General features: G+C 36.9%; 1 protein-coding gene across 2 annotated transcripts in view; it reads right to left on the bottom strand.

Moving 5' to 3' along the window:
- Positions 1 to 5,613: 5,613 nt before the first annotated feature.
- The window catches only part of PTEN (phosphatase and tensin homolog), a 51,538-nt gene continuing 36,013 nt past the window's right edge, over positions 5,614 to 21,138 (bottom strand). For both annotated transcript variants that reach the window (XM_075216394.1, XM_075216395.1), the window contains exons 7-9: positions 19,472 to 19,638; positions 13,440 to 13,667; positions 5,614 to 11,182 (exon numbers count right to left, since the gene is read on the bottom strand). In XM_075216394.1, the coding sequence (XP_075072495.1) occupies positions 11,006 to 11,182; positions 13,440 to 13,667; positions 19,472 to 19,638 (572 nt within the window). In that variant the 3' untranslated portion in view covers positions 5,614 to 11,005. The remainder of the gene's footprint in view (positions 11,183 to 13,439; positions 13,668 to 19,471; positions 19,639 to 21,138) is intronic.

The raw sequence follows: 21,138 nt of genomic DNA, 5'->3' as shown, positions 1-21,138 counted from the left end.
CAGATATGATCCATCCGTTCTTGGAGAAAAGAAATCACCCTGGTTGTTCTTGCTTGTGTGCTACCCTTTGATTTTCCTACCACCAGGATGTCACCCAGGTAGGGACAACCCATTGCTTCCTGAAAGCAGCTATGAGAAATACCAGCACCTTGGTAACCGTCCTTGGAAACCTAAACAGGCTAAAAATGCAGAGGTGGCAACTGGAAATGGCACCCTAAAACAAAACATCTAATAAAACTATGGTCATGCAGTGCCAAGGGAATGTGTAAATAAGAGTCTTGTAAATCTATTGATGTCAGAAAATCTCCTCTCTACTGTACCGAGATCAGATCTTGATGCTTTGTCTGAACAAAGTGGTTGAGCCTTCTTAAGTCCAAAAAGTTCTCTACTAGAAAGTAGTAGAGGTCCCTCTGATTGATAGGGACTAAAGAAATCACTTTTTTTCCCCCCCATCATCTGTATACGCTTGTGAAGTGCCTCCAGCCACATTGGGGAGGAAGGATTGCTGAACTCCTTTTGGAATAATACTTTGAAATCCTGCCTCCCACAATAGTTTCTGGCAGTAGTGCTGTCCACAAGTCATTGGGAATCCTTTGGTCCGATTCCTCCTTTTCCCCTGAAGGAATGATGCATCATAATGATGCACTTCCTTAAAGTGTTGGATACATTGACTAGAAGAAAGACCTTTTAGAGTCCTGTAGCAACTGACGGGATATACCTCCTATTATTGTCTGAATGATTAAGTTTAACTTATCTCCAAACAGAACAAAAACATGGAAAAGGAAGCCTGGTTAAAATATTCTTAGACTGTGAATGTGCTGCCCAAGGACATAACCAGAATGTTCTTCTCATGATGACTCCGGGAGGAAAGCGGGAATCTAAAGATGCTTTACACAAGAAATAAATCCCTTTCCACATAATGTCCATACTTCTAAGTAACGTCTACTAATCTTCTCCTGTGTATTTTTGCACAGAGTGTCCATCTAGATCCTGAGTGTTCGAGACCCAACTTGATTGCAGTCGCTGTAGAAATATTAAGCTATCTAAACATTTCTCCATCGTTTTATCCATTGGACCATTTAATGGACCACTATCTTCAAGTGGAATACTTATTTTATACTGACAAACTGGCTATAGTTGCATTTACTCTAGAAAGTGAATCCCATTTGAATGCTTCACAATCCTGAAAGGGATACATCCTCTCTATTTTAGTAACAGCCTGCCGCTGATCCAGTTGTTCCTATGATCTATTAAAGAGGTCTTTACTAATGCTACACTCTGCATTTGCATGGTTTGCGCTCAAAGGAGTCTTGCTAGGATATCTGACCTTGTGTATCCTGTCTCTCCATTACCTTGTCAATATCAAGGCTTTCCACTACATCTGTATTAAATGAGATGGGTTGTTTTTTTTGTTTTGTTTTTTATCACCCCTGCTTCACTATCTGAAGACCATTCACAAGCCTGCATGCTTTTTTTCCTTAACAAAAGATTATGCAATTAACTCCGCATTCCTCTGAAGGCGGAGCTGGCTCCTCCCTGGTTTGAGGTACACCATCCTGCTCCAGGAATATCCAGGGTAAACCCTTATACAAAACACAACAAATCTATCTAGTCTGACACTGCCTATACTGCGCTAAAGAGACAGCTAGTAAATGAAATCGCATTTTGCTTTCCCTGTCCCTGCTCAGCTAATCTGGGAGGTAACATGTTAGGGCTGCGAGGAAGAAAGTGTATTTTATTATTTAGTATGTTAGGCACAGCTGTGTAAAAACAATACATACTTCCCTTGCTCCTCAGCTCCACTTTGTATGGCGATGTTGTCATGACTGACAGATGCTGCGAATGCTATTCAAGAGAGCATAAAAAGCAATGACAACAATAATGTCAGGACCTGCCACAGGTGATTTGGTCTTGTATATTAATCCTAGGTCTGTCAGCATGACTGGCTTACAGCAGTGAAGAGGATGCTATGTGGAAATAAATATTTTATACATCTGTCTCCCAACTAAATAATAACAACACATACTTTTTGGGTGGAAATACCAGGGCTGTTTGTGAAGGACCCCTGTCCCAGCTTTACTTTCAGTACTACTTCAAGAGCACTCCACAGCACAGGTGTTCCACCACTGATATTAAGGAATACTCACCACTCTGAAAATAGCTTGGGGGGGGGGGGGGGGGGGGTAGTGATGGCTATAGATTTTTTTAAAATGCATGTTGTTTAAAGGTATTTTAGTCTATGCAAAAAGACATTAGAAAACTGCTCAGAAATCACCACAAATGAATCCTGAATTCTGCACCAGCACACAAGCAGCAGTAAAAGCCACAAAAGCACAAGCACAACTCTTCAACATTGGTCACAACGATTCCTGTGCTGCTTTGTTTTCTTAATAATTTAAGCTGTAAATGAGTCTATTAGCATGTTAGACATTCAAAAGTCAAATAGCACATTCTCTTTAAGACATTCATAGCACTATAATCTCTCGAATTACACATGTCCCAAAGTACCCTAAATAGAAGTTGGAAACACATGATTGTCATAGTATTTTTCCTTTAACTTTTCAGCTTTATCTACAGCACAATGCCCTGTTCATGTTTTTAGAGGGAGTAAACAAAACTGTTTTACTCACCAGAAAAATCTATCTGAAGAGGTTAAAACAATGTAAACAGTGCTTCCTGTACATGTTTAGCTTGCTGTTTTGTGAATTCTGGGATACAATTTTGAGTTCGCTTAACTCTCCAGTTAGGGGAGGAAATTGATGTTAATCAGTTGCAGTTAGAACACAAGCCCTAGGCCATTAAAAGGAAGAATTGCATTAATAGCTAAAGCAGATGTTATTGCAGGAGATGGCCAGACATTTATAGCCAAGGGTTGAAAAAGTGATAATGTCCCAAAGAAAAGGAGGGGGGGGGGGGGGGGGGGGGGGGGGGGGGAGGATACACATCCCAAAAGTTATACACTAAAATGGGGGTTGGGTAATATTATGGGATCCATCAGTTTCTAAAATATGTTACTCATGGAATCCAGTAATTAACAATTTAAGGCGCTTAAATACATCTTGGCTGAAACAGCCGATTGTTTAACACCACTTAGACATCGAAGACAGACAGTTGGAATTCTTGGGTGAAAAGGGCATCATGCGAGTCAATGTAATGCAATCATGTGTTGACCTGTTCATACAGGAAAGCCCACTACTTCGGCAGCACCCATCTAGATTTCGAGTATATTTCTACTTCTCTAACCTTGGTTCCAATATATTTGAGCAAACACTTATACAAAAAAATGAACCCAATATTGTCCATTGCAGATTAAAGCTAGTGTATTAGATATAGAATAGAGCCCCTTGTTTGAACTGTTCAGAGGACAAGCAAATGTAGAAGTGTAAAATGCTGGAAACGGCATACAAATAATCTCCTTTAAAACATGTTTATAAACAAAACTGATGAGACATTGTGAGCAATGTTTCAATATTGCGAACTGCAGTAAATAGCCTGAAATTTAATTTCTCTCTAGATGCCATGCTGTAAGCAGATTATTGTAAACCTGAAAAATATTATATATACACACACAAAACGATATATATATGGTCTATGTTGATGCCTGCACCTTACAGTCCCCACACATGCATAATCTACTGAATAAAAGCCAATGAGTCAGAGGGATGCAGCTATATACATTACAGTACTAGAGTGCTGGGAGGTATCGTATACTTCCTGTAGTCAGGTGGTGTATAATGGGATCAAAAATCTAAATTGTGGGTATGTAGCTATTGGGTAAACAAATGTTAATCCCTGGGGGAAAAGGAACATTTAGTAAAGCTCTGTGGTAAAATGAGACCCCCACCCCCCAAAAAGGTGGTTATTGTAATCCAGTGTGAAATAAAAACAAAGAAACTAAACTGAACTGACTCACACTCTTCCACTGCTCAGCCACTCACAAGCAGCTTCTTACACAATCAACCAACATCATGGCTAGCACTTCAAATCACTTTTGATTGGCAGAATGGTGTAGATGAGTCCAGATCAATTCAATACACTGTCAATCTGTGACAAGTCTCATTATGAACAGTTTACATCATTCATTAGGATTTATTTTATTCTCCATTGGACAATAGCTTGCTAAAATAAAGAACATGGACTAGAGGGCATTAGAGGGAATAAATATAATTATTTAAACCTTGTGCCCTTCTACTAATACTTTATTGTATAATGAGCAGGATTCTTATAGACCCATACCTTTATACTTGGATGCCATGGGATTTATGTGTGTAGCTAATTTTGTTCTCCTACGCCATTCCCTTACCATAGATGCTCCAGATTTATGATGACAAGGCTTGGTCTTATACCCACAATGACAAGGGACCTGCATGCCATCATGCTCCGTTTTAATCTAGAAATCAACCCTCAGCTCACTAACTTGGGGCTGGTTCCCACTCTGACAGAGGATGCTCTCCAGTCTACTTGAGTGGGAACCAGTCTGTATAGGACAAGAACCAGCTGAGAACTTTTCTTTTCCCCCATTACTATAACTTTCTTAGGTATTAACGTCAGTGTGGTTTACACATGTAGCTGGGAACCCCACGGACATTAATTAGAAAACCTCGCGCCTCTCACTGCGTTTCATGCAATCTTTAGTGTTGCAGAAGCAGCATTTTTGGAGATTATGTTTACAAGATTAGTTTACTAGAGTCGACCCCTTATATCTTTACACTGCTGAAATAAAAAGCTTGTGATTTGGAGATGTCCGGCGATTTGTTTTCAAACAAAAAAAATGCATAACACAATTTATGTGCCGATTTATGCTAATCACCCTGTACTAGATCCCCCATTAGCCCAGCATCATGTATATCCAATCCAAAAGGTAAAAGGGGACATGTGTGACTACCTGAAATTTCAGTCTCACCATAGAGAAGCAAAAACATTAATCCCACAAGTTCATGGGATAGTTTTACTCAATTTCAGCAATATCAAATAGATATATAGCAAGAGCTCTGATAAAGTTATAAGGGCCAGTTTCAAAGGTCCAATACTCAATTTAGATTTAAATGTTGAAAGAGTGGCAGATGGTGAATCCACACCAGTTATAACTGAGGAAAGGTAAATTTTAAACAAAAAACTAAATTTATTCCATCAGGACAAGAGTCCTTTTGTTGGTGCAGACTATACCCTATTTTTGGGTTAAAATAAAATAAAACTGGAACAGACTTAACTTGGGTCTGTGCAAAACTCATTTATATGCAAGTGGTACACATACAGTTGTTAAAGCACATGTAATTTCTAAACTATAAATTGCGGTCTTCATTCTTAAATTTACCAGTATGATTTATTAAACTTACACACATCTCTAAGTGACTCACAAGAGGGAAAAAAAAAACAACATTTGTGTGTGATTGGCTTCTTTTTTTTTTTTTAAATATACTCTTTATTTTGTATATAGTTTAATGTACATCTAATTTTTTTCTGCTAAGACCACAACAAAAACACTGGAAAATGGAGAAAGAACTTGGGACTTTCTTGGCCCTGTAAACAGACTTCGCACTATAATATACCAGTAAGTTTTAGAGTACACCAGTAAGTTTGGGTATACACTTTTCCAATAAAACACCCACACAGTGACAAGAATGAGACTTTAATCGGTTTTAAGTGGAGTTTATAACACTAAGATAAAGGGATGTTAACACACATACAATAACAAATGGACATGTGATTTGTATGAGGCATTATCCTGTACATGTAATTTGTTGTATATTCTCAGTGCATAGCATTACACACAGAGTCACTGCTGCACAGCACAATAATATTTGAAGAGGCTGAACCGGAGAAAAGACTAACCAACAAAAAAATAATAAAAAAAAAAATAAAATTAAAAAAAACAACAACTTTCAGGGAATTCCTCAAATATTTGGGAGCAGACTGATGGGACAGAATATGCCCAGTCTCCAGTTGAAGCCTCTTAATAGTGCACAGTTCCACCCATTCCATTTGCATGCATGACAAGTTTAACAGTATTTAACAATGGAAAAAAAAAAAAGGGAAAAAAGAGGTAAACGAGGCACTTTGTGGCAACCACAGGCATCGTTCGACATATTGCACAAATTTTGCTAGAATTAAAAGAGGGAACTTACTTTTGCTTACTGGCTTAATAGTGTATAAAATAATATTAATAAAAAATAGAACAAAATCAACTTTGATACTGCCTGCAAACTCCACTTCAGTTGACGGCCCATGCCACAGAACATGGAAGCTTACGCACACAACTCTAATTTCTGTGGCAACTTTGAGACTGGGACAACAGATCTGCAAGACCTGACATTGACCATACTCAAAAAGGGAGACAATGTTTTTCATTCCAATGCAATATTTCTGGTTCTACAGCTCAAATGCTTACAGGTCACATTGTCCTAGCACCACGAGCGCTAAACCGAACTTGGCAGTAAAATTTAGTGCACCTAAAATACGATCAAATAGATTTCATTCATAAATGGGGAGAAGAGAACAAATCATTCAGTCACAGAAATTCTTGTCAAAGTCTAAAGGGATGGTAACTGAAGAAAAAGCATAGAGTACGTCATATATATTTTATATTTATACATATATAATGCCATTTTTTCCACTTCGGATGACTATACCATAAAACGTTAGCAAGGCTTCTCAATAATAATGACTCTTAAAACAGGATTTCAATTTTTTTTCTTTCTTTTCTTTTTTTTTTTAAAAAAAGGGAGGAAAAACACAAAAACAGTGCAAAATCCCATATTTTAAAATTTGGCTGTCTGATTTACCGAGATACAGATAAACTACAATTATTTTCACGCACACTAGCTGTCCAGCAATAGGAAGCCAATAAGATTTGAGGGGTTGGCATGTGTTTATTACAAGGTATTCCTTGTGGTATGGTTACATATCTGCAATGCAAATTTGGAAGTTTCACTCTGGCAGGAAAGTACACCACTATATAAACTGGGATGGATTTTTATAACTTGGCTTTCTCCCTCCCCACTTTACCAATTGCCCTAATAACAGCTGTATAAAGTAGCAGCAGATATGTACTACAAATAAACAGACACAAGAACATCCATGCCCGCATCATTGGCGACTCCTCAACTTAGTGCAATCTGTTTGTCCATGCCGCGTCTTCACCACTGGCAAGGTCGGTAAGGCAACAAATGAGCTAAACCATCAGGAAATATCAGAATATCAAATACACAGAATGGCTACCTAATATATCTTAAAACGTTAAGTGCCAACACGAATATACTTTGTTGTGATAGCGCAGATCCAAAACATGGAGAGAAAAAAAACAGAAAACAAAAACGAAACAACTAAGCAGGCCTTCAATTAAATGCTGTAAATATTTATCTGCACTAATGGTAGGCCAACAAAAAAAAGTTGTTTTCAAAGTGCTTTTAATATAATTAGGCAGCCAGTTTGCAAACATCTGTTGTGGTATGTTGTGTTCAGATAGTATCTGCTAAAGTATACAGAGTGCCAAATTGCATTTCAAAATAAAGTTTTGCTTCGTATCAATATGATCCGTGCCATTTCAACTCTTGATTACCCCATTTACCATAATGGACTAAAATACAGACTAAACAAAACTTTGGAATATATAGTGCAGCCAAGCTCCTTTTTGATGTCCATCATCTATAATGCTGTTTCTGGCTGGAAATCTAATAATGGGCTTCAATGCATGAAATGCAGCCATAACCCCCAACTGCAAGTCAGGACATAAGTGCATGTTTTCAAATTATGGGAAATGTGCTCTACTTAGAATTAAAAGAGGGACTTCCATGTAAAAGAGAAAAACAATTAAAACACACCTTACTCTTATTTGTGGTAACTGTTTCTGTGTACATGACCAGCAGCAGTCCGAGTGCAGTTTCTGGTGGCCAAGGAAGCATTAACTGAAGACAAGACAACAAATAGCCAGAATTTCAGTCCTAGATTAATAAGTGCTCCTGTGGAGGGACAGGGGGGGCTCTATATCATGACCATCAAAAATTGCCAGCAATTGGCAACCTAACTTTGGCTACACAAGCGACACGTGTATTGTTTGGGGTGAGGGTTCAACATGGTCATCTCTTCAAGTACTTATGTACGCTGGCATTAAGTGACCCTCCCCACACCCCCAAGTTCCTTCTACAACATGGTAAACAGAGCTTTATGGAGTTTTTAATTGGGATCACAGATCCATAATTTGAAATAATATTCATACCCATGGAGAAATAACTGTGCATTGTGTAGTGGGCAAGTTACGTGTTTTGTCAAAAAAAATATATCCATGAGCATGAATCTTCTATTCAAACGGAGATCCATGATCACTATTATAAACATTAAGCTCTCTGTTCAACAGGCACATAAAACTGCAGATGTGACTTGTAGCATCAATTAAATGTAGAAACGTGCACTTGTTTTATCCAAATGGTAACATGTGGCAGCTGAAAAAAATCTGTTTTATGGATAAAAAAAAAAAAAAAAATATACACGAGGAGCATGCTGCACGCTCTTCAAGTCAAGACTTCCTTTCATAAAGACCCTGTCAAACACTGATCAAAATACACTAGAAGAAGTTTCAGCTCTTCCTGGAAGGCTTAATTGCGCCTACACCGTGACGTAATAGCATGTTATAGAAATGCTTGCAGTGCATCTACAGTCATATTATAAATGCACACTTTGGCAAGGAGCTCGAGTGAGTATGATCTTTAAAATCAAAACTTTGCTCCAAAGAGAAGTACAAATGAAAATAAGGCTTCTTTAAAGTCCCATAGAGAACCCTGGAATTTGATAATTCAATGTGGGTGTCCTATGTACTGCTTTTAACAAAAGGCCATGTGTGTGTGTCAAAAGGAATTTAGTTTTGTTCTAGTAAGTGTCCGTTACAAAATTCTCTAATACATGTCTTAATACATGTCTAGATGCAAAGTATACCTTCCATTTCTAAAAACTTGTGACAGAGAAATCACAGCCACCATCAGTATCTCCATCTAATAACTCCTTCCAAATATTTCAATTTGAATTTCAACTCCCATTGGTAACTAGGTATTGCTAATGAAATTAAATAAAATGGGATTTTACACTGTTATGAAATGTATTTTAGTAAAATATCCAAAGTATGTAGCATCTGAACTGGAGATTGAAAGCTTGAGGAAAAAAGGTTTAAAAAACAAAAACAAAACACACAGCAGTTGTGGTAAGCTTAAATATTATGAAGCCTGGCATGCCCAAAAAAGTGGAGCCAGGCTACATTTGCTGTATATGTAATGATTGAACACTGCCAGTTCACAAATCTAATATTTTAATAGCAAACTACATATAATATTTGGGACACTTTATATTTTTGATATACACCATTTTATATCTGTTCTGTGTTGCAACTTTTAAAGCAACACTGACTTCATAACCATGTGTAATGTAAAGTAAAAACAAAAAAAACAAAAACAAAACAAAAATATATATGTATATAAAAAAGACATTGAAGCTACTAAACATTCTTCAAGTAAAATTCCCTAACAGTTTAAGTGTGCAAAACTGCAAAACTCATTGTAATAGAATGTGTAAGGTCAAAAAGGTGGATCGGATGACAACTACGCAATACCTGCATCACGTCTCCTTTTCCTTCTTTTCAGAAAGATCTGTTCGAATCATACACTGAAACTTCCTGTACTGTTAAAATAGTTTATATTCAATGAGGAGATGGGGGAACAAAAACAGAAGCTTGCAGGCAGCACTTAAAGCATTCACAGCAGGTATATATGATTGGAAAAGAATGCAATAATTGGACTCTGATTAACCATTATGCACCAGAGATGTCCTCGAGTACAGCACTGAAGTTCCTCCTGGCACACAGATGGTCAAGGTCTACAAACTTAGCACTGGCCTTGATAACACAAGGGATGGAAAAGGTTGTTGCAACAGTTTGGAGTGAAGGGGAAGAGTTTCAAGAGTTAAAATTACTATTTTTTTTTCCCGTTTTGTTTTAAAACAATTGGTTAAATTTCAATATGGGCAACTAAAGCCATAACATTTGTATGGGTAAAACATTGCTTTTGCCTTTACCCATATAAATTTGTGAACTTGTAGATTTTAGCATTCATACGTGGGTCTGCTTGTGAAGGTTTATATGGTTCAATCCTGTACCTCTTAAAAGAACGCTCCCTATAGCTGCCTTTTCTAGCACCATTATGCTTAAAGTAGAAAAGAGGAAAAAAAAAAAAAAAAAAGCACAAACAATAAGCAGCGACAGTGGACAATTCCTTATATGTTCAGGATTTACGGTAGCACACTAAACAAAGGAGCAAGTTATAGCTTGAGATGGTACATGAATCAAGCTGGAAGTAGATTCAGTTTTAAATATTCATTATCCACCGCATTTAACATATGCATACAACAAAAAAAATAACCCTTGAACATTTCTTAGCCAGTTACAATGTAATCTGTTGCCACACCGGCTGTGAAGAGGCAGGAAGTGAACCTGGTATTTCACAAAGCACATAATGAACTTCAGTTGGTGACAAAACACAAAAAGGAAGAAAAAAAAAAAACAATCCTACGTATACACATCTCCACTTTAAAAAAAAAAAAAAAAAAAAAAAACTTGGAATAAAATGGAAAGTGCCATCTTTATTTATCCTAATTTAAGATTTAAATGTCCTTTTGACACGAAAAGGATATTTACATAACATTGCTACGTAACCTTTTCTTATTTTTAATTTTACTGGTTTTTTTTGTATGTTTTTTTTCCGTCTCCTTTTTTTTCCTCATTCCATTGGACAACAGTGCCAAAAACCCTGTGGGGCAAAACAATATTGGTCAAGGAAAAAAGAAAATAATTGCTCCTATAACTGGTAGCCTGACAATGTCATTTGCCATTTAAAAAAGGTCCTTTTTCAGTTTATTCAAGTTTGTCTTTTTCTGTGGTTTTAATTCCCTCGATAAAAAAAAAAATGAAAAAAAAAAAAAAAAGGGGGGGGGGGGTGGGGGAAGGAAAAAAATGAAAATAAAAATTTCAGACTTTCGTAATCTGATCTTCATCAAATGGTTCATTCTCTGGGTCAGAGTCAGTGGTGTCAGAATATCGATAATGATCAGGTTCATTGTCACTAACATCCGGTGTCACAGAAGTGGAGCTGCTAGCCTCTGAATTTGAAGATTCTTCTACTGTTTTAGTGAAAAATAGCTTCACCTGGGAACAAAGGCACATTAATAAGAATGAGAGCACAGAACAACTGGCCAACAATATTATCAGATGAAAAGAAAACAAATGAATGAGCTGGTAGCATTAATGTAAAGCAGTGGTTCTTAACCTTTTTGGCAGCCAGCAAACTCCCACCCACCTTTGATGCTCAAAATAAGGTTCATGCAAAATATTGAAAAATATGTTCAGATTTTTAGATCAGGGAAAAATAAATGGCAAATTACTGTTACATAAATCTTTATTATTATTGCTCAGCAGGGTCACTGCCATCTCATAAAAATATTTTTTGGACACTAGTATAATTATAAGACCTGCAAATCTAGTTTTAAAAATTATTTTCAGCTAAAAAAATAATAATTTCGAATAACTTTGTCTAACCATCGATTTAAATGCGCCAAACCTTTAAAAAAAATAGTTGATTTCTGGTTTACACCAAAGCAGTCACTTAATCTTATTACAGGCAGTGACTCAATTTCTATTAAAAGTACAAAGACTAAAGTACAAGTTAGTGATACGGTACACTGAACATTCATAAAAAAATTCTTATCCAAATTCATACATCAATGCTAAATCAAGCTTACAGTTAGACCTCTGCTTTGAAAAGGGAGGCGCAAAAAAACCCTCCCTCCCAAACCTTTATAGTCATTTAATAGGATAGCACATACTTCATAAAATATAATTATATATATGTACATATACATACACAATAATCAATTGGCATTTTCCCCTCATTTAAAAATACGTATATCTGGCTCAATTTGGCAATGTTTCTGAAAAAAGTAGATGGACCTGAACTTAGGGGCACAATTAGCACTGCGGGCTAGACGTCTGCACTTGAGCAGTCAACTGCATGTTCTGTTCCACACTGGTAACACGAGGATTTATTTTTTTTAATGGAATGTTTTGACTCTTATTTTGGAGCTGAAAGCCAATAAATTCTTATGTGAACATCAAAATGCCCATATAGTTATGTTCTCCAAGTGTGCGTGCGTATATACATGTGCGTGCGTGCGTATATACATGTGCGTATATACGTGCGTATATACATGCGCGTGCGTAAGTAAGCGTGCGTGCGTGTAAACAGGCTTGCACGCGTGCGTTTGTGTGTAAACGGGCTTGCGTGTGTGTAAACGGGCTTGCGTGTGTAAATGGGATAGAGAATATACACACACACACTATATATATATATATATATATATATATATATATATATATATATATATATATATATATATATATATATATACATATATATATATATATATATATATATATACATATACATATATATATATATATATATATACATATATATATATATATATATATACACACACATACACATATACATATACATACACACACATATATACATATACACACACATATACACACACAGATTATTTATATGTGCATAGGGAAATATTTAAGGTGGGGCAAAGGTTACCTGTTAGTCTGAAACGCTGGAAGCCCTGGGTTCAATTCTGACCAGGGTACTTACACTACATGTATGCTCTCTCTGTGTTGGCATGAGTTCCCAGATAACCCTCCAATTTCTACCCAAGGGCCAAAACCATACTGGTAAGTTAATTCAGTTCTAACCAAGTTAGCTCTTGTGTGTGTAACTGTGAGCGTATTTGTGTATTTGCAGAAGGAAATGGGGCAGACACAGAAAAAAAAAAATATTAAACAGCATTGCTTTACTTTAAACCTACACAAGTATTAAGCACAATGTCCTGTGGGACCCTGGCATGATGTGTTTATGTGCACATTTGCCACCATTACAGTACAGGATCCATCAGTAAATTTTGCTCGCACCTATGGGCAAAGATTCTTACCACAAACATTCTGTGGAGAAACAAAACGCTCGTACGGAGCCTTACAGCTAAATTAATCTTCTAGCCCTGTCACTTCACACGAGAGGGTGGGGCAAAATATGGCACGTAAAAATGCAATAGACACTCACACTTTATTAAAGAGAACCTAAAACATGGTGTGTATAAGTTTAAGTAGGATGAGTGTTATAAATGAAAATGAGGTAGAGTGCAAAGGAGAAACATGGAAGGAAACGTTTCAGGGATCTGGTGGGAATATAATGCGGCCTAAGTGCCAAACAGCTCGATTTGTCTGGTCAAATCATGTATCTTATGAAGACAAGAGAGAAGACCCTGCCAGAACCATTGAGCAGCAGTCCACACAAATTTAAAACAAAACACTAAGTATAACAAATTCCTTATTGGCTTACTTTGAAGTTGGGCGAGAAGTATCTGTTGGCCTTGTCTTTGTTAGCTTTATCTAGGTCGTTTTTTGTTAAAGTAAGGGTGAGAAATTCCTTGTCATTATCAGAACGTTCGGTGCTGTATATACCATCAAGTTCTTGCTCTCCAAGTAATGTTCCATTCTCTACTTTCTCTGAATATTCATCAGGGCCAGGTACAAAGAATGTATTTACCCAAAAATGAAACATTTTTTCCTAAGAGGAAAAAGAAATAATGATAACAATGTATGAATTGTACGGACATGTTGTCTTGGCTTGCACAGCCGGGCCAAAAAATTCAAGATATTAATGCACAGAATTAACACTTCATCATAAAATGTCTTAACATTCATATCCCAGAAATGTACCACTAGAAGTACTCCTATCATTCCAATATGTATAAGGAGACCATGGTATGCCCTTTATTACAAGTTTGCCCTCACAGTGCGACCTGGCCCTCTGCTTCAGGCGATGGTTCCTTCCTTCCTTCCCCGGTTTGATTCCATAGTAGGAATGGTAAAGAAGGGATTGTTATAAAGTGAACGGTCAGAGAGTGCCGTGTAATGCGTATTCTACAGCAACAGCCTTCTACGCACGAAACAAGCATCACCATCCTACATCAATGGTAGGGAAGGGTTAAATGGCATGTTAATTTATGCACTGCTCTATTTATGTAAATTAGTTTTAGATTCAACCCAGCCTGCACAAAAAGGCCAACTGTTTTTCTTTCAGCAAAGACACCTGTCAAGCGAGGTGTAAGTTGCTAGTGCTACAGTTGCAGACATAAGCCCTAGAGCCTTTAAAACATACAACCGTATTGTAACACATAGCAACTTTTGTTCGCAGACACCAAATTTCGTTAGTCTAACTTCCATTAGATTGAACAAAATATATCGACAATTAGTTGCTAAAGCTTTCTGCAGTTTCCTTCCACAGCTCAAAACAAAGGAAATCTGGTTTACATAGCACAATGTTGCTTCTTTATGGAATACAGCCTAAAGGGGGAATTCAATTCCACCCCGAAGTACCGCAGCGTTATAGATATTACCGTTATTACGGCAATATTAACCAGGCATTCTGCTCGCAGCTCAGGGAGGTGCGAGCAAAAAGCCGGCATTAGAACCACCGTAATAACAGTAATTACGAGCACTATTACCGTAATAACAGTGATAGTTTTAGCGCAGCGGTACTTCAAGGGGAAATTGAAAGCGTTACCCTTACAGATCAATGTTTAATTAACATCAGGCAAACACACAAAAAGGAAGCCTACCTTCACTTCTAAACACAACCCCAGAACTAAATAGTGTTATAATCATCATGGCTGCCAAGTCATATGCATTAAATTGCCATGCTTTACAAATCAAGCACATCATGCCTTCCAGTCCCCAATTCTTCATTCACAGCCTCCATAAATGAACATTGTGTATGTTCGATCAGTATCTTTACAAACATACCCATCATGCAGTTTTGAAAACTATAACTACTGTATTTAGTGCTTTCAAAGCATGGCTGCAATGTAAAATTACAATTCTTGAGAAAAAAAACCAGATATAAAACAGTGTCCCATTCTCTGTCTAAAATGCATTAAATGTAAGCTACTTGCATGGACAAGAGTTCCTGCAACATCAATCACACGTGATCATTTACTGCCAATAAGCTGGCAGCTTGATGTCATCACAGGATATTAATCCTCATGTATACTTAGAGCAGAGCACACAATGTCTAACTACATGCAGACATGCATAACTGCCAATAAAGTAACCATCAAACACCAGAAAACTAAAAAATTAATAAAAATAAATGCTAAAATAACTATTCATTCAGATATCTGTCTAAAATGTAGCCGATTGTATCCACAATGTTTTGACTACATTTGGGCATGAGATAAGGCCTTATTCACCTGTTTCACATGACCTGCAGATTAAAGGTCACAGGAAGGGGAATTTAGCAATCGTACTCTGAAGACAGAGGTCAACCTTAAACTAGGGTTTGGATCTATTTCACAACATGCGCTTGCAAGCAGTATGTAAATATTTAATCTCTTATGAGGCCTAAATGTACTCCCAAGTAGAACTGATAAGCGCTGGTAATTTACACCATTAATTACATATACAGATGCCTTTGTTCACATTCCTCTATCAATAGAACAACATTGACAGCAAAAAACTAAAGCTTAGTTATTGAAAAATTATCTAAAAAATTGCTGGCGGCTGTGTCACAGGAGTTTTATAATGCTCTGGTTTTCCATCCCGAAGCCTGGTGTTCTGAACTGATGAAACGGTTCTGCTGCGTGACATTAAAGTAAATGGGGAATGCCATTCCCGTCACACTAGAGCAATTTAGTTGTCAAAACACTGCATGCGGGAGTGATCACTTCAGAATGTCACAGCTTCCTGGTTGGAAAATAGCAGCATTCTAAAACGATGTCACCCTTCATAGTAATGAAAATAAGTAAAAATAAATTATACACACACATAATATATATATATTTGCAAGTTCATGGACCCCACTAAAACACATTTTTTCAACTCTGATAATAGTAAAAAAAAAATATTAAGGATAGGATGGATTATTTAACAACCTCTGTGATATACATGTTGGTCTGTCCATGCAAATTGAAATATATTGGCAAAACAAAACGTACTCTTAAATTACGTATACAAGAACACATTCGTAATATTAGGAACAAAATTAAAAGCCATTCTGTATCTAGACACTTTAATTTGATACACAATGGAGATCCGCATGGTCTTAAATTTATAGCTTTAGAGCATGTTACATTGGGTAAAAGGGGAGGTGATCTACAAAGGAAACTTTCACAACGTGAAATGTATTGGATATTTGAATTGGATACCTTATCCCCTATTGGTCTTAATGAAAACTATGAACTAGCCCCTTTTTTTTATAAATTTTCCCTTCAGGTTCCCCCCCCCCACATTTTTATAACATTTTTATAATTGTTATTAGAGCTATACTTATGTGAGCTCTTTTCCATAGTTTGGTTATCTATGGACTATATATTAGTTGTATATCATATAGATATGGGTCTATGATATTAAATGTCTTTTTAGGCATGAAGTATATTATATGTATTTGCACTTTACAAATATGTCTTCCGGTTATATAATGTGTGGGCAGTCTATAGTTTTTATACACATGTATTTTACACTGTATTTTAAACCTTATTTATATTGTATATCATGCTACATGAATCATCTAGCTTTGTATTATTGTTTATATAAATTATTTTTTTTTATATTATTATTTGTTAACTCTAGCGGTACATGAGAGATTACTATCTGTGCCGCCTATGTGGTGATGTAATGTTTCTGTTTATAAGTATATACTCTGGCGCTGTGTACGGATCACATCTAACATGTAGGTTCATTGTTATTGTTGTGATTGCACATAGAATTTGTTTACAATAAAGTTTTTTGAATTCTCGATCCCGCGCCTGCGCACACTGTGGCGGACTGTGCGCATGCGCCAAAATGGCGCGCGGACTCGATAAAAAGCCGGTTAATCCGGTGTTACACATCTCTGTGCTCCTGAGGAAGTCTTGTGACTATCAAGACGAAACGCGTCGAGCCTTACTGTTGATCAGCTGTACCTGGTGAACTATATGTGAGTTCAGTATTACTTTGTTTATTAAATTTTTATTGCTCTTTACAATTGTATCCCCTTCCATTTATTATACCGCTGCTGGAAGGGTGTCCATTGCACAAGATACAGCTGCTTATAAAAGGAAACATCTTCTGGCTATTATGCCCATATTCCTGGGTGTCCATTGTATGAGATACAGCTGCTTATAAAGAAAACATCTTCTGGCTATTTTGCTCATATTTCTGGTACGCATATGAATTATTACCTACACATGAAGTGGTGTGTGTTTTTCTGGGCTACGTTGTTCTATATACATACCCTGGTGCATTTTTGAACATTACACCCTTTTGAATATTCTGTGGTGTTTCACGTGGTGCATTATCCTTTGCATTACAATATTATACTATGTTTGCCTTTCTCCACGACCTTGGATTGTTCCCGAGTTGAAATCCAGTGTTACAACTTCCTAAGAGGATCCAATCAAGTCTAGATTATACATCTTTACCTGACGGTACGCATATATATACATATTTTGTTCCTTGTTGTCCTGGTATAACACTATGAGGCGCCCCGCCTGTGCTTTGTTCTAGTGACTATTTTCTTCTGGATTGACAATCTGGATACAGGCTTATATGTGGCTGCCACTCACACATGAGTGAAGTGATCGTGGACTTTTAATTATTATATCTGATACTATATAGTATTGTGAACCTCTATATATAATATTAACTGATGTGGTAGATAGCGCCAGTGTATATCTATTGTTGTGGATAGATATATATATATATATATATATATATATATATATATATATATATATATATATATATATATATATATATATATATATATATATATCATACGTGCACATGCATACATATGTACACATGCATACATATAAACACACACACCACATGTAAATAAAAGTGCTGGTTGAAGTGTTATGGGTGCAGATATATTAAACAAAAAAAAATATATTTCAAACACTTGAGACGAATCACACACATTTTTGCATTCAATATGAGTATCTGAAATACTTGCTTGGCATAAGATACAATTAGTATTTGTAAGGTTGAATGGGTGAAAATCTTACCACCCTTAGTTTTATTGTTTAGCCCCTCTGGGTGCGTTTTAGTCCAGGAAATTTTGATATGTATTTACAACAGTATTTAATAATAAAAATAAAAATGATATCTATATATTTATCTCCCATTAGGTCATCATGCTTCTAAGAGTACACTTGTCTTCAAGAGTACACACATTTTTTGAGCTAATTAAACTTTGCTCTTCTAAAATTCTTAGTTTGGTAGCTCTCTTACAAAATATGTTATTGATACTCATGTCAAATGTTAGCATTATTGTGATCACTATTCCGTTAATAGCCCCTCACCTGTACATTTGATATGTAGATATGGTTTAATTAGATAGTCCAGTGAGACAGTAAGGTCCCCATCTACTTTCATCTTCTACAACTGGTGAAAAGAAGCTTTGGCTCCTTGGCTATAGATTAACTGCCCAAATTCATCTGGAAAAACTATTTTCCTTCGTAAAAAAAACCAAAAAACAAAAACTGACAATACAATTGTTTGGTAGGTGGCGTTTAAGAAATCCCAAGCAGTAGGTTTACTGGTATCTTTTTCCATGTGTACCTACCAATATGGATGCTACATTGTCATAATCTTCAGATATTCACAAAGTGGGAAGGTTTAGGAAGGTTTTCCATATACATGAACCAGTTTCCCTTTGTATGTTTTATTGGGCTGTGTCAGATCCAGAATCTGAGCTTCCAAGTGACCAACTCCCCACATCTAGCAGAACTCTTCATCAAACAGTGGTTTCTGAAGTGCGCACACAGCACAATATATTCACCGCCAATCATGGCTGCCATTAGCAAGTCATAAAGGGATGCAGACTCCAAAATGAAAGCAAAGAGCAGTAGTACAGAGTATTAATGCAGAAGTTTTAGAATACCAATACTACCTACAACTAAAATCTGATGTAAAATAAAAAGAAAAGCGTAAAACAATTACAATAAAGAAAAAAAATTAATGATATACCTTGCTTTCCTAATCCCTTGTGGTTGAACCATGTCCTTGCATTAAAGTGATAAAACAAATGTCTTTCAGACCGCTGCCTGGAAAATGTAAAAAAAAAAAAAAAAAAAAAGTGCTCGGTGTTGCACTCAGCAGCACTAGAACAGCAGCAGCTGATATTTAAAGGCGATTACACTCTCTCCCACCCAACCCATTTACAAACTGACAATGTGAGGAAACGCATGAAATGATTCAAAATATACTGAATTCAAACTATATTCTATCAGAGCAAATGCACTTTTGAAACAGCTGCCTGGAAAATGTCAAACTTTGCAAAGTACAGTTTTGTACTTAAAATGTGGGCTCAGAAGAGAAGTAACAAACCTTTTTCATCATCTTGTTCTGCTTGTGGAAAAACTCAACCTTTATATCCCCACAAACAGGAAGAGGCTGCGGGAATTCAAAATACATGTATTTCTCCTCGCGTTTTGTGGGCCCTGTGGAGGCTGTAAATATCTTAACCTTCAGCTGATAGATGACAAAATGGGGATCTAAGGAAAGAAAGAAAATGACAAGTGAATGAAAATGACTACACAAACAAAGCCAGAACTGCAAGATAAAAATGTAGTTATTAAAAAGTTCCCTCATGGTTTACAAGAGAAGTATGAAACAAACTAAAACGCGACCATTTATGTTTTTAAAGAACTTGCTATTGTTAACATTACAAAACTGTACAAAATGGGCTTTACCACTATTAATCTGCAGTCTTTGCAACACCCAACCAAAAAATGATGTGTACCTAGCTGGGGATCCAGGTACAAGCTTCTGCATACCTCTGTCTAGTTACCAGCAGCATGGCAACCATTTGAAGAGTTTGCATTCCCATGTCACAAGGGTGCTCCTCGATTCCAATTACAGTGGAATTAACCATTTATTGTGTCATCCCATATCGTACATTAAAATAAGCAGGTAATCAAAAGGGAGATCCATGGAGAAAGTATGCCAAGCTGTCAAAATCTCACGCTCCTATGAGCCAGGAACCAAGATGTACACATCATCATTATCATCATCAATTTATATAGCGCCACTAATTCCGCAGCGCTGTACAGAGAACTCACTCACATCAGTCCCTGCCCCATTGGAGCTTACAGTCTAAATTCCCTAATATAGACACACACACAGGCACAGAGAGACAGACAGACAGAGAGGGAGAGACTAGGATCAATTTGGATAGCAGCCAATTAACCTACCAGTATGTTTTTGGAGTGTGGGAGGAAACCGGAGCACCCGGAGGAAACCCACGCAAACACAGGGAGAACATACAAACTCCACACAGAAAAGGCCATGGTCTGGAATCAAACTCATGACCCCAGCGCTGTGAGGCAGAAGTGCTAACCACTAGGCCACTGTGCTGCCCAGACATCAATCAATTGTATGCAGCCAGGTAAACACAAAAATACAACACATAGGGAACCGGAAAGGGTGTGCAAAATGTATGGTTGACGGGGGTAAATTAAGGGCAAAAGTTATTTTTATGTTTCTTCTTCTTTTGTTCCTTTTAAAAGTTATCCTTAAGATTTGTATTCATTTACAATTCAAAATATTTCAGATATTCCCATACCCAAGCATTTCCCACCCTCCTAAAGGCTTAATTCAACACACAACTTCTTGCGACACATGCAACTTGAATTCTCAGCTAGGGTATCACAGAATTATGCTCTATGACAAGCAGCTGTATAACATGTAAAGGGAAGCTTCTTATGTGGTAAGATGTACAGAGATAACAATGGTTAGAGTCATCCATATTAACTGCCTAGTTACCACATGGAAGCATCAAGTACTCCCGTTTACTGGTCAGGCTCAGTATCTGGCCCATATAGGACTTCAGGTCATAAATCCACACCTTACACAGTAGTCCATTTAACACAAACTGTACACAACTTTGCACTGCATATTTCAGTTCATGGAAATACCTGCAGGCCCATTTGAATTATAGATGCAGCACAAATAAACAGAACTTTGCAGCAGATTAAAGCCTAAATACAAACTAA

This window comes from Mixophyes fleayi, chromosome 6 (assembly GCF_038048845.1).
Source record: "Mixophyes fleayi isolate aMixFle1 chromosome 6, aMixFle1.hap1, whole genome shotgun sequence".
Classification (NCBI taxonomy): domain Eukaryota; kingdom Metazoa; phylum Chordata; class Amphibia; order Anura; family Limnodynastidae; genus Mixophyes; species Mixophyes fleayi.
The sequence above is the reverse complement of the archived record's forward strand: the minus strand, read 5'-3'. Positions and strand labels throughout refer to the sequence as shown.